The following is a 14,091-nucleotide window of genomic DNA, read 5'->3' on the forward strand; positions in this document are numbered from 1 at the left end:
TATCTGGCATCAGAGCTATAAAGAGCGCGGCTGCAGGAGTAATTAGCCTATGTGAGGTGTCCATTCCACCATGAATAACTCCACTAGCCTCAGGGTGCGGTTGCCAGTGCTGGTACTGTTGATGGAAGTGGTTTTCCTTGGTCTCTTTGCCGGCTTTGTCACCTACGATGACAATGCCAACGCCAAGTTTCAGAACAATGAGACCAACCCTATGGACAACTCCCTGTATCGGGACTATCCCTTCTTCGCGGATGTGCAGGTGATGATCTTCGTTGGCTTCGGCTGCCTGCTGGCCTTCCTGCGGCTCTATGGCTTCAGCGGGATGGTCTTCAACTTCTTAACAGCCACCTTTACCATCCAGTGGGCCATCTTGATGCAGGGCTACTTCCAGTTCTACTCTGATGGAAAGATCCACCTTGGGGTCATCAACCTGCTCAATGCTGAGTTTGCCTGTGCCGTGGTGCTCATCTCCTTCGGGGCGGTGCTGGGAAAGACCAGTCCGGTGCAGCTGCTGGTCATGGCCCTGCTAGAGGTCCCTATCTTTGCCTTGACAGAGTGGGCTGTGCTGAAGTACCTAAAGATCAATGACGCAGGTGGCTCCATCCTCATCCACCTGTTTGCCTGTTACTTTGGGTTGGGTGTCACGTTTGTGCTGTATCGGCCTAGCCTGAATGACGGCCACGTCAAGGAGGTTACCAGTTACCAGTCAGACATCCTGTCGTTGATGGGCACCCTGTTTCTCTGGGTGTTCTGGCCTTCTTTCAACTCTGCTCTGACCTTAAAGGGTGATGACCAGCACAGGGCTGTCCTGCACACCTTTATAGGCCTCAGCTCCTCAACGATGACCGCTTTCGCCTTATCTGCCGTATTCAACAAGAGAGGCAAGCTCACCATGGCCGACATTCAAAATGTGACTCTGGCGGGTGGTGTGACTGTTGGGGCCTCTGTGGACATGATGATCTCCCCTGCAGCCGCCTACGCCCTTGGGATCATGGGCTGCACCGCCTGCTTCATGGGATACAGGTACCTCACCCCGTTCTTGGCCCGCCACTTCAGGATCCAAGACCAGTGTGGCATCCACAATCTCCACGGCCTCACCGGCCTCATATCCTGCACGGCTGGCATTTGTGCCATCCTCATGGCCAATGAAGAAACCTATGGCCCCAGCATGTACCAGATCTTCTCCCACCGTGCACCCATGGAGGGAGACCCAAAGCTCCTAGAGCTACAGCAGCTGATCCCAGGGCTGATGCCCGGGCTGGGGCGCACCGCCAAGGAGCAAGCCGTCTACCAGGTGGCAGCTATCTTCTCTACCATCGGGGCAGCTGCTGTCGGTGGGGTGCTGACCGGCTTTGCACTGAAGTTGCCCTGTCTCGCTACGCCGTCTGACGAGTTCTGCTTTGACGACGAGCTGTTCTTCGACGTGCCCTCTGATTTTGCCAGCATGGGGGTGCACAAGGCCCCCCCCAGCATAAAGGACATTTAGGACAATACCAAGGTCTGAACTCACATTTCAGGCTTCCAGCCCTGTATGGGGACACTGGGTTAGCAATACTGAGGAATGAATGTGAAGGTGTGACGCTGCAAAATGTTGCACATACACAGTGTTAGCTTTCCACTCTCTCTTATATGACATGAGAAGATGGGATTGACATCTTATACATTCTTGCCAGCTTTCAAGTTCTTTGGCATTTTGATCAATTAAAAAAGTATTATTTTAATGTTTGTTGTGTACAGAAGGAATAGCTGCTGTTCATTTTGGCCTGTTATTGTTATTGACAATTGTTATACAATTATTTGTTTTGTTAATTTTGCAAGATGACAATTTCAGATGTGCACTTTTTTACAGAATGAATGTAAGAGTGAGAAATAAAGTGTTATACTCAAAGATGCTGTCAGAGGAATTTACATAACTATTGGATGATATTGAAATATTCATAATGGGATGAATTTGTACAGAAATGATCAAAGATTTGACAATACAATTGATGCTTTTTTTGTAGTATGTTTATTGATGGTTTCAAATCATATTTTTGACTTTATTGGAAATAAAACATGAATTATATTTAATTTATATTTGTTATTCAACTTTTTGTTATTTGTTATTAGACATCATGACAACTTCTATGAAAGCTTTAGTGAAAAAGGAAACATGTGTTGTTGATCCTCACATCAAGAACACAGTTAGCCCTACTCATGTTCACTTGTGATGTTCATGGTCTTGCACTATAACCTTTCAGATATTAGCTTTTCAATAAGCTTTGTATACCTTTTTTGTCTACGTTACGGTATGTTTTATGTACATCCATTATTAGTTATAAGGTTAGACAGGAAACACTTTTTATGTCTCAAAGGTTGACATTATCGGAAAATCTTTTTTGTTATGATTCCCAAGAAAGAAAGGTCCATATATTTATGAGGTTATACAAGGGACAATTGGTGTTACCTGAAAATGTTTTATGTGTTTCAGGTCCATTGACAGATCTTGAGGAGATCTGCATGTTAAAAATTTGTAATTAGTTTAGGAATTTGGAGTAGCTTAACGCTAAGCCTCTAATCAAACTCTCTCAGCTATCATTCACGTCCAGGACAGATATCTAACACCATTTTTTTTCTCACTGTAAAAAAAAAATACAACTTAGAAAAATGTCCATGGAACTTAAATATCCAAGTTGGCTGGACTTCATATTGGGAAATTGGTCAGCTGACATGGAATACTCCACTAACCTAATGATTTTTGCTCAAAGTGAGCTGAATTTGTAAGACAATGTTGCGTGAACTGAAATATTTAAGTTGAGTTGAGCTGATCACACAAGAGAGTTTAGTTTGCTGAGACCCGTAATGTAAAATACTGTGTTGGCTTAAAAACATGTGTTTCATTATCATATTACCCAATGTACCTTTCTGCAAGTTGTTTTTACTTTATTTTAGTCAAAACTAGAAAGGACTCAAAGCGGACTGACTCGAAGGCTGCGTTTACAAAGGCAGCCCAATTCTGATATTTTTCTTTTAACCAATCAGATCAGCTCTGAAAAAAGTTGGATGTAGTGCTGATTTTCCAGATTATTAAACAACTAATTGACCCATGTTGGTTCAATTACTTGAATTCCATTTAGTAAATTATTTTGTGAGCTCAACGAGCCGTTTCAAGCACAAGAAGGAGTTGTTGTTTTCAATGGAAAAATATTCAACCTAGTTCAGCGCAGAAAATGTGATAATTAACTACAATGACCAGAATCCATTGCTCCTATTCTTCCCGGGCCTGCACACAGACCATATAAGAGAGGAATGTCCAACACAGTGACGAGACCCGATTGATAGTTGTAGCAGACTTGAAAGTATTATCTACTTTGAAGAACTACTACAATAGTGATTCGTCAGACAGCTCTGCAGCATGGGCAACTGTGGTAACCCAATGATCACGGGATACCATTTTTACTGTCTGTCTGCTGTCTGAGAAGAGATAACAGGATGACATTAAGAAATTAAATAATAAAGTCATACATGTAAAAAAAATATATATATATATATACACAACTGAAATATTGTATTTAAGTAAAGTAATGTGAATAAATGGTGGTTAATAAGTGATAAGACTTAATGGGCAGTCACTATGATCATGGGGCTCTTATTAATTGCTTTATTCTGTGTTAGAGACAGTGTAATGTTTTCAGTGTTTTGGCAATTGAATGTTCTCAATATTTGGCTTGGAATTTCAATTAAAAAGCTCTAAAATCATTTCAAGGTCATATTTCATAATGCATTTAATGTAAAAAAATATATATAATAATTTAAAACCATGATTATTTTTTTTACAGCAGAACCAAAACCAAACCGAGCCCTAAAAACACTAATCGCTCAGCACTAGTCTGATGTGAAAATATCTGATGTTATTGGTCAAAATACCAATTTGTGGTTTGTGGAAACATTTTCAGAATTTAGCTGCCTGTGTAAACGCAGCCTTCATGCAACGTTAACATACTTGTTCCATCCAAAATAAAAAATATATTACAGCCATTAATAACCAAATAATTTCCATAGTGGTAATTCTATAGAGCAATGGTAAGGTGTTGTAGTCACTGGCTCTGGGTCCGAGTCCCGTTTGGGGCTACCCACAGAATTCGCAATCTTTTCCCATTGATCTTAAATAGTTCAGCTGAGCGGATTGGCTTGCATCGTTAAGTTGAGAGGACTTGAAATCCAAAGTGTCAACTTGAAAAATCAAGGCAACCAGCTGCATTATGATTTCTAGTTAACTCAACTTTGGCAAATGTGTTGGGACAACTCAGGAATGTACGTTAGCTGGTTGCCTAGATTTTTTAAATTGACTCAATTTACAGTGTACACTGCAGACATTTTGTTCTTAAATGAAATACCAGAGGTCACATAGGGTAATACTTGATTTCAATTACTGACAAGAGATCATACACCATTGACATCTCAATGTAGTGGAACTCAGTCTGGCTTTAAACAAGACCTATCTATCAAGTTCATCTCATGATGAATTATAAAAAGTGAAGCTCAAACGACACATTTTATGCTTAATGAACAACCCTACAAAAGGGATACGAAGAAACATCCATTATAAGAGGGAGAGACTAAAGCTTTGTTAGGTAGTAACAATCATTCAACTTTGTGTTGGCTCTTTTACAGTCTTAATCTTCTGTTTGCAATCTTAATCTAGGGTTTACTATTTTATCAGCACCTCAATAATCATACAATTCTATATCAGCACCAGCAGCTTATGTTAAGAATGCAACAGGTTGAAGGATCAAGGAAAGGCTACCCTGTCCTGGAAAATAAAGATTGATTGGTTTGTAATGGATGATTAGCAGCAATTTATGACCGGCATTGTGATATAAATGTAGGATGTTAATTTGATCACCCTGTGGCAGGAGATCATCCCTGCAATGCAGGAAATGTCATACTTGTAGTGTATTAGCAGTTTAAAAAGACTTCTGAAGTCTGTCATTTTAACTTGGAAATTTCAGAGTTGATTTTCCCTCACAAATAAATGTGTCAACCCCTACAAAAATGTCCGTTAATTATAATTCCACATAATAAACATTTCCTGTTTCTGCAGGCTTATTTTCCTGCTGTAGAAAACTGGCTCAAATTAAGATCCTACATCTGTACCTATTGCCTATTGCTGACCGGCTCAAGATGTTCTGTTGGAAAACTCCAAGACAACAAGTACACTTTATGATATATAATATATATATATATATACAGTGCAGCTGTATACATATACAGCTGCACTGAAAGTAAAGGGGCTGAATAATTTTGCACGCCCAATTTTTCAGTTTTTGATTTGTTAAAAAAGTTTGAAATATCCAATAAATGTCATTCCACTTCATGATTGTGTCCCACTTGTTGATTCTTCACAAAAAATACAGTTTTATATCTTTATGTTTGAAGCCTGAAATGTGGCAAAAGGTTGCAAAGTTCAAGGGGGCCGAATACTTTCGCAAGGCACTGTATCATATAGTGTACTAGTAAAGGCTTTTGTGAAAGAAAAAAATATATAGTGTACTTGGCTGACCCTGTAAAACAACACATTTCACAACACCCATCCGGTGTATATGACTATATATATATAGTCATATACACCGGATAGGTGTTGTGAAATGTGTTGTTTTAAAGGGTCAGCCATAGCACCCCTGTAGCAAATTGGGGTTAAATGCCTTGCTCAAAGACACAGACAAATACTTCACCTTGTCGACTCGGGTAATCAAACCAGCGACCAACGCTCTAATGCCGCTAGGCTACCTACCACCAATAGTTAGCGATTATTGTTGCTGAGTGGACTGTCTTGGTTGAATAATAAAATAATAATTGCCCTCATAAGTAAATTGCCGTTATTAACTACAAATTTGTTTTTCAATTCTGTTCAAGGTCGTGGGATCACAACTCTGGACCTTGTAATTTCCATTACAAGGTCCAGAGTTGTTCCTGGTCAGGTTACGTGGTCAGGAAACCCTCTGGCCCCAGACATTAGGAATAATCTGTTTTTATTAGCAAGTCGGTGGTGTTGCTTTTGCACTTGATAAAGCAGTCTAGTGTGTGAAGCCCTATGCTGCTGGTCCCCTCTTACAGGAGCTCTGGGCACAGAGCCATGTAGGATTACTGGTTTCCTAATACACAGGGTTAAATTGGTCAAAACATTGTACTATGTCCGCAACGTTGATTTCAGCCAGAGATTCGACACAATACCATCCACGTTACACATTATCTTTGGTAGAGAGTACAGAGCAGGATCACTTTAAACTACTTTGAACTCTCTGTCCACTTTCAAGTACGGGTGCTGAGGATGCTCAGGATGCTGCAGCACCCCCTGAAAAATCTGAACTAAAAAGAAAAATAATACATTTAAAAAATATTTTTTTTAATCTATATTTTTTCACAAAAGCCTTTACTAGTATTAGCGGACCGATATTGTCTTTAGCGCAGGAAAAAATATTTTTGCAGCATCTCTGCTTTGGCAAAAAAGGTAGTTGTACAATTTAGAACAGTATCTTGCAGGATTCAATTGTTGTAATTGTAAGAGTTTGTAACGGTTTTCTTGATATGGTTCTCAATCAGAGGCAGGTGTTGGTCATTGTCTCTGATTGGGAACCATATTTAGGTAGCCTGTTTGGTGTTGGGTTTTGTGGGTGATTGTTTCTGTCTCTGTGTTAGTTTGCGCCAGAATATTCTGTTTCGGTTTTCCATGCTTGTTGTTTTTGTATTATGTTTAGTTGTCTTATTAAAAAACATGAAAAGTAACCACGCTGCATTTTGGTCCTCCTCTCCTTCAACTCAAGAAAACTGTTACAGAGTTGTTGCCCTGTCCATTTTGGTGTGATTGTCATTCTAATGTATTCAGAAAGAACAAAACCCTGTCCTCAAACATTTAAATCAAAAGGTGGAAAGTTATATGCAAAGACACAAAACATCTACAAATTAAATATTGTTCTTGATCAAATAACATGGAAAACAACCACTATATGTGCAGTATTACTTTACCATCCTTACAAACCACTTAATGTAAATGTGCATTACATTTACATTTACATTTAAGTCATTTAGCAGACGCTCTTATCCAGAGCGACTTACAAATTGGTGAATTCACCTTCTGACATCCAGTGGAACAGCCACTTTACAATAGTGCATCTAAATCATTAAGGGGGAGGGGGGTGAGAAGGATTACTTATCCTATCCTAGGTATTCCTTGAAGAGGTGGGGTTTCAGGTGTCTCCGGAAGGTGGTGATTGACTCCGCTGTCCTGGCGTCGTGAGGGAGTTTGTTCCACCATTGGGGGCCAGAGCAGCGAACAGTTTTGACTGGGCTGAGCGGGAACTGTACTTCCTCAGTGGTAGGGAGGCGAGCAGGCCAGAGGTGGATGAACGCAGTGCCCTTGTTTGGGTGTAGGGCCTGATCAGAGCCTGGAGGTACTGCGGTGCCGTTCCCCTCACAGCTCCGTAGGCAAGCACCATGGTCTTGTAGCGGATGCGAGCTTCAACTGGAAGCCAGTGGAGAGAGCGGAGGAGCGGGGTGACGTGAGAGAACTTGGGAAGGTTGAACACCAGACGGGCTGCGGCGTTCTGGATGAGTTGTAGGGGTTTGATGGCACAGGCAGGGAGCCCAGCCAACAGCGAGTTGCAGTAATCCAGACGGGAGATGACAAGTGCCTGGATTAGGACCTGCGCCGCTTCCTGTGTGAGGCAGGGGCGTACTCTGCGGATGTTGTAGAGCATGAACCTACAGGAACGGGCCACCGCCTTGATGTTAGTTGAGAACGACAGGGTGTTGTCCAGGATCACGCCAAGGTTCTTAGCGCTCTGGGAGGAGGAAACTATGGAGTTGTCAACCGTGATGGCGAGATCATGGAACGGGCAGTCCTTCCCCGGGAGGAAGAGCAGCTCCGTCTTGCCGAGGTTCAGCTTGAGGTGGTGATCCGTCATCCACACTGATATGTCTGCCAGACATGCAGAGATGCGATTCGCCACCTGGTCATCAGAAGGGGGAAAGGAGAAGATTAATTGTGTGTCGTCTGCATAGCAATGATAGGAGAGACCATGTGAGGTTATGACAGAGCCAAGTGACTTGGTGTATAGCGAGAATAGGAGAGGGCCTAGAACAGAGCCCTGGGGGACACCAGTGGTGAGAGCGCGTGGCGAGGAGACAGATTCTCGCCACGCCACCTGGTAGGAGCGACCTGTCAGGTAGGACGCAATCCAAGCGTGGGCCGCGCCGGAGATGCCCAACTCGGAGAGGGTGGAGAGGAGGATCTGATGGTTCACAGTGTCGAAGGCAGCCGATAGGTCTAGAAGGATGAGAGCAGAGGAGAGAGAGTTAGCTTTAGCAGTGCGGAGCGCCTCCGTGATACAGAGAAGAGCAGTCTCAGTTGAATGACTAGTCTTGAAACCTGACTGATTTGGATCAAGAAGGTCATTCTGAGAGAGATAGCGGGAGAGCTGGCCAAGGACGGCACGTTCAAGAGTTTTGGAGAGAAAAGAAAGAAGGGATACTGGTCTGTAGTTGTTGACATCGGAGGGATCGAGTGTAGGTTTTTTCAGAAGGGGTGCAACTCTCGCTCTCTTGAAGACGGAAGGGACGTAGCCAGCGGTCAGGGATGAGTTGATGAGCGAGGTGAGGTAAGGGAGAAGGTCTCCGGAAATGGTCTGGAGAAGAGAGGAGGGGATAGGGTCAAGCGGGCAGGTTGTTGGGCGGCCGGCCGTCACAAGAAGCGAGATTTCATCTGAGAGAGAGGGGAGAAAGAGGTCAGAGCACAGGGTAGGGCAGTGTGAGCAGAACCAGCGGTGTCGTTTGACTTAGCAAACGAGGATCGGATGTCGACCTTCTTTTCAAAATGGTTGACGAAGTCATCTGCAGAGAGGGAGGAGGGGGAGGGGGAGGAGGATTCAGGAGGGAGGAGAAGGTGGCAAAGAGCTTCCTAGGGTTAGAGGCAGATGCTTGGAATTTAGAGTGGAAGAAAGTGGCTTTAGCAGCAGAGACAGAGGAGGAAAATGTAGAGAGGAGGGAGTGAAAGGATGCCAGGTCCGCAGGGAGGCGAGTTTTCCTCCATTTCCGCTCGGCTGCCCGGAGCACTGTTCTGTGAGCTCGCAGTGAGTCGTCGAGCCACGGAGCGGGAAGGGAGGACCGAGCCGGCCTGGAGGATAGGGGACATAGAGAGTCAAAGGATGCAGAAAGGGAAGAGAGGAGGGTTGAGGAGGCAGAATCAGGAGATAGGTTGGAGAAGGTATGAGCAGAGGGAAGAGATGATAGGATGGAAGAGGAGAGAGTAGCGGGGGAGAGAGAGCGAAGGTTGGGACGGCGCGATACCATCCGAGTAGGGGCAGTGTGGGAAGTGTTGGATGAGAGCGAGAGGGAAAAGGATACAAGGTAGTGGTCGGAGACTTGGAGGGGAGTTGCAATGAGGTTAGTGGAAGAACAGCATCTAGTAAAGATGAGGTGAGCGTATTGCCTGCCTTGTGAGTAGGGGGAAGGTGAGAGGGTGAGGTCAAAAGAGGAGAGGAGTGGAAAGAAGGAGGCAGAGAGGAATGAGTCAAAGGTAGACGTGGGGAGGTTAAAGTCGCCCAGGACTGTGAGAGGTGAGCCGTCCTCAGGAAAGGAGCTTATCAAGGCATCAAGCTCATTGATGAACTCTCCGAGGGAACCTGGAGGGCGATAAATGATAAGGATGTTAAGCTTGAAAGGGCTGGTAACTGTGACAGCATGGAATTCAAAGGAGGCGATAGACAGATGGGTAAGGGGAGAAAGAGAGAATGACCACTTGGGAGAGATGAGGATCCCGGTGCCACCACCCCGCTGACCAGAAGCTCTCGGGTGTGCGAGAACACGTGGGCGGACGAAGAGAGAGCAGTAGGAGTAGCAGTGTTGTCTGTGGTGATCCATGTTTCCGTCAGTGCCAAGAAGTCGAGGGACTGGAGGGAGGCATAGGCTGAGATGAACTCTGCCTTGTTGGCCGCAGATCGGCAGTTCCAGAGGCTACCGGAGACCTGGAACTCCACGTGGGTCGTGCGCGCTGGGACCACCAGATTAGGGTGGCCGCGGCCACGCGGTGTGGAGCGTTTGTATGGTCTGTGCAGAGAGGAGAGAACAGGGATAGATAGACACATAGTTGACAGGCTACAGAAGAGGCTACGCTAATGCAAAGGAGATTGGAATGACAAGTGGACTACACTTATCGAATGTTCAGAACGTTAAGCTTACGTAGCAAGAATCTTATTGACTAAAATGATTGAAATGATACAGTACTGCTGGAGTAGGCTAGCTGGCAGTGGCTACGTTGTTGACACTACACTAATCAAGTCGTTCCTTCGAGTGTAATAGTTTCTACAGTGCTGCTATTCGGGGGCTAGCTGGCTAGCTAGCAGTGTTGATTACGTAACGTTACGTTAAAAGAACGACAATAGCTGGCTAGCTAACCTAGAAAATCGCTCCAGACTACACAATTGTCTTAGATACAAAGACGGCTAAGTAGCTAGCTAGCTACGATCAAACAAATCAAACCGTTGTACTGTAATGAAGTGAAATGAAAATGTGATACTACCTGTGGAGCGAGGCGGAATGTTGACCGGGTTGTTGAAGTTCAATTCGGAAGACGTTGGCTAGCTGTTGGCTAGCTAGCTAGCAGTGACTCCTACGTTGAGGACGACAAATAGCTGGCTAGCTAACCTCTGTAAATTAAGATAATCACTCTAAGTCTACACACTCTAAGCTACACAATTACCTTGGATACGAAGACAGCAAAGACAACTATGTAGCTAGCTAACACTACACTAATCGAGTCATTGAGTGTAATAGTTTCTACAGTGCTAGTGGACGTTAGCTAGCTGCTGTGCATTACTGTCTTATACATAGGTTGGTCATCTATGATTGTACCTGTAGGCGTTCCATCACCATGAAGAAAAACAATGGACAATACAGTAATTGAGTACATGGAGACATCAAGTGGTTTGTGATGATGTGGCTCAGTTGGTAGTGCATGGTGTTTGAATTGCTAGGGTTGTGGGTTCATTTCCCAAGGGGGAGCAGTATGAAAAAGTATGCACTCACTACTGTACGTTGTCCTGGATAAGCATGTCTACTGAAAAAGGAATGAATAGACCATTTCAGCTTTCACATATAAATGAGTTGCATAATCTGCAAAAAATTGTTTTACCATGTTAATAATTCCTTAATATGGTATAATCGATTATCGTTATCTCTTGTTTATTCATTTACCATTTTGACCATAAAGTATTTTCTCATGAACAATTATTGCTGGATTATTACTCCTCTGACATCCTGACTGAGGAAAAAGGCTGGACAGCACAACTGCTACGTCCGTCGTTAGAAACGAACGTAAAGCACTGTAGCGCAAGACAGCAACTATACAAAGACAAGATCCCACAAACTAGGGTGGAAAACAGGCTGCCTAAGTATTTTTTATTTTTTTATTTCACCTTTATTTAACCAGGTAGGCTAGTTGAGAACAAGTTCTCATTTACAACTGCGACCTGGCCAAGATAAAGCATTGATAGCAACGATAGCTGCCTCTGATAGCTGCCTCTGATTGGGAACCATACCCAGCCAGCAAATAAATAGAAAACTAGAATTCCCACCCAAATAATACCCTGACCTAATCAAATAGAGAAATAAAAAGGCTCTAAGGTCAGGGCGTGACAGTCCTCCCCCCTCCCCCAAAGTTGTGGAATCCGGCCGCAAAACCTGACTCTATGAGGGAGGGTCTGGGTGGGCATCTAGCCTCGGTGGCGGCTACGGTTCGGGGCATAGACCCCGCTCCGCTTGCTGATCCCTCCGCTTCCGTGGAACCGGACCGTGGATTGTCGCCGGAGGCTCCGGACCATAGATCGTCGCTGGAGGAACCGGACCGTAGATCGTTGCCGAAGGAACCAGACTGTGGATCGTCGCCGGAGGCTCCGGACCGTAAGATTGTCGCTGGTGGAACCGGACCGTAGATCGTTGCCGAAGGAACCAGACTGTGGATCGTCGCCGGATGCTCCGGACTTCCGACCGTCGCTGGAGGCTCCGAACTGCCGACCGTCGCTGGGGTCCTGGACTGCAGACCTTCGCTGGGGGCCCTGGACTGCAGACCGTCGCTGGGGGCCCTGGACTGCAGACCGTCACTGGGGGCTCTGGACTGCCGACCGTCGCTGGGGGCTCTGGACTGCCGACCGTCGCTGGAGGCCCTGGATTGCAGACCGTCGCTGGGGGCTCTGGACTGCCGACTGTCGCTGGAGGCCCTGGACTGCAGACTGTCGCTGGAGGCTCTGGACTGCAGACCGTTGCTGGAGGCTCCAGGCCATGGATCAACACTGGAGGCTTCGTGCCATGGATCATCACTGAAGGCTTCGGGCCATGGATCATCACTGGAGGCTTCGGGCCATGGATCATCACTGGAGGCTTCGTGCCATGGATCATCACTGGAGGCTTCGTGCCATGGATCATCGCTGTAGGCTTCGGACCATGGATCATCACTGGAGGCCGGGTGCGTAGAGCTGGCACAGGACGCACCGGGCTGGAGAGACGTACTGGAGGCCTGGTGCGTGGAGCCTGCACAGGATATACTGGTCCGTGGAGACGCACCGGATGTCTGTAGCGCAGAGCTGGCACAACCCGTCCTGGCTGGATACTCACTTTAGCCCGGCAACTGCGGGGCTCTGGCACAGAACGCACTGAGCTGTGAAGGCGCACTGGAGACATATTACGCAGAGCCGGCGCAGGATATCCTGGTTCGAAGAGACGCTCCAGAGACCAGGAGCGCTGAGCCAGCACAATCCGTCCTGGCTAAATGCCCACTCTAGCATGGCAAATGCGGGGAGCTGGCACAGAGCGCACCGGGCTATGGATGCATACCGGAGACATAGTACGTGTAACAGCAAAGTATGGTGCCTGAAGGGTCACACGCTCCTCAAAGCGACTGACTTGCTCCCGACTCCAACCCCTCCAAACTCTTTCGTCCCTTTCCGGGCACCGGGCTGTGGATGCCTACCGGAGACACAGTACGTGTAACTGCAAAGCATGGTGCCTGAAGGGTCACACGCTCCTCAAAGCGACTGACTTGCTCCCGACTCCAACCCCTCCAAACTCTTTCGTCCCTTTCCACTGCCAACCACTCCTCGCTTAAACGGTCCAAGAATTCCTCCTCGGTCTCGGACTCACCCCTCAGCACCGACGCCCACGTCATCTGGGGTTTCCTCTCGGGTTTCCGTTGTGTGCTCTCCTCCTAACCATACTGCTTGGTCCTTTTGAGGTGGGATCTTCTGTTACGTCCGTCGTTAGAAGGAGACCAAGGTGCAGCGTGGCAGGCGTACATTTGACTTTATTTTCAAATGACACAAAAAAACACGATACGAACGTAAAGCTCTGTAGTGCTAAACAGCAACTATACAAAGACAAGATCCCACAAACTAGGGTGGAAAACAGGCTGCCTAAGTATGATTCCCAATCAAAGACAACTATAGACAGCTGCCTCTGATTGGGAACCATACCCGGCCAGCAAAGAAATAGAAAACTAGAATTCCCACCCAAATCACACACTGACCTAACCAAATAGAGAAATAAAAAGGCTCTCTAAGGTCAGGGAGTGACAACAACGTCTGCAAGAAAGCAGAACATTATAGTACATCTATATCTATGAACAGTTATCTATGCAAATAATACATCTGGTCTAATAAATACTGGGTGAATATTTTGTGAACCTATAGTGATATTAATTTCAGTTCAATCCGTTTAGGAGGTTCATTGGATTTCCAATTCAACAATTAAAAATTATGATTATTTTAAATGAGGATATTCAATTCACCTACTGAATTCACTGACCCAGATGATCTTGCTGCCAATGTTGGTTGCAAATATCCCAATAATTTTTCCTTAGAAACACTTCATAACCCAAATGTGTTAATACTTTGAAATCAATTACATCGTTAACATTTTCATAAAAGTTTCAACAAAACTAAAAAACCTACTTCAAAAACCAAAGGATTTAATTCCCTGGTACCCTCTAAATTAAAAGCTTGAGATTGGTTTAAGTAGTACTGTAATTAACCCTAGATAGAAAATACATTTCAGACAAACTGATCA

General features: G+C 45.3%; 1 protein-coding gene across 1 annotated transcript; it reads left to right on the forward strand.

The window, feature by feature from the left end:
* Positions 1–2,064, forward strand: LOC135527233 (ammonium transporter Rh type B-like). Its single transcript, XM_064955839.1, has one exon. The coding sequence runs from the start codon at positions 71–73 to the stop codon at positions 1,484–1,486; it is 1,416 nt and encodes a 471-aa protein (XP_064811911.1). The 5' UTR covers positions 1–70; the 3' UTR covers positions 1,487–2,064.
* The last annotated feature ends 12,027 nt before the right edge of the window (positions 2,065–14,091 follow it).

The sequence above is a fragment of the Oncorhynchus masou genome, chromosome 5, assembly GCF_036934945.1.
Source record: "Oncorhynchus masou masou isolate Uvic2021 chromosome 5, UVic_Omas_1.1, whole genome shotgun sequence".
Taxonomy (NCBI): Eukaryota; Metazoa; Chordata; class Actinopteri; order Salmoniformes; family Salmonidae; genus Oncorhynchus; species Oncorhynchus masou.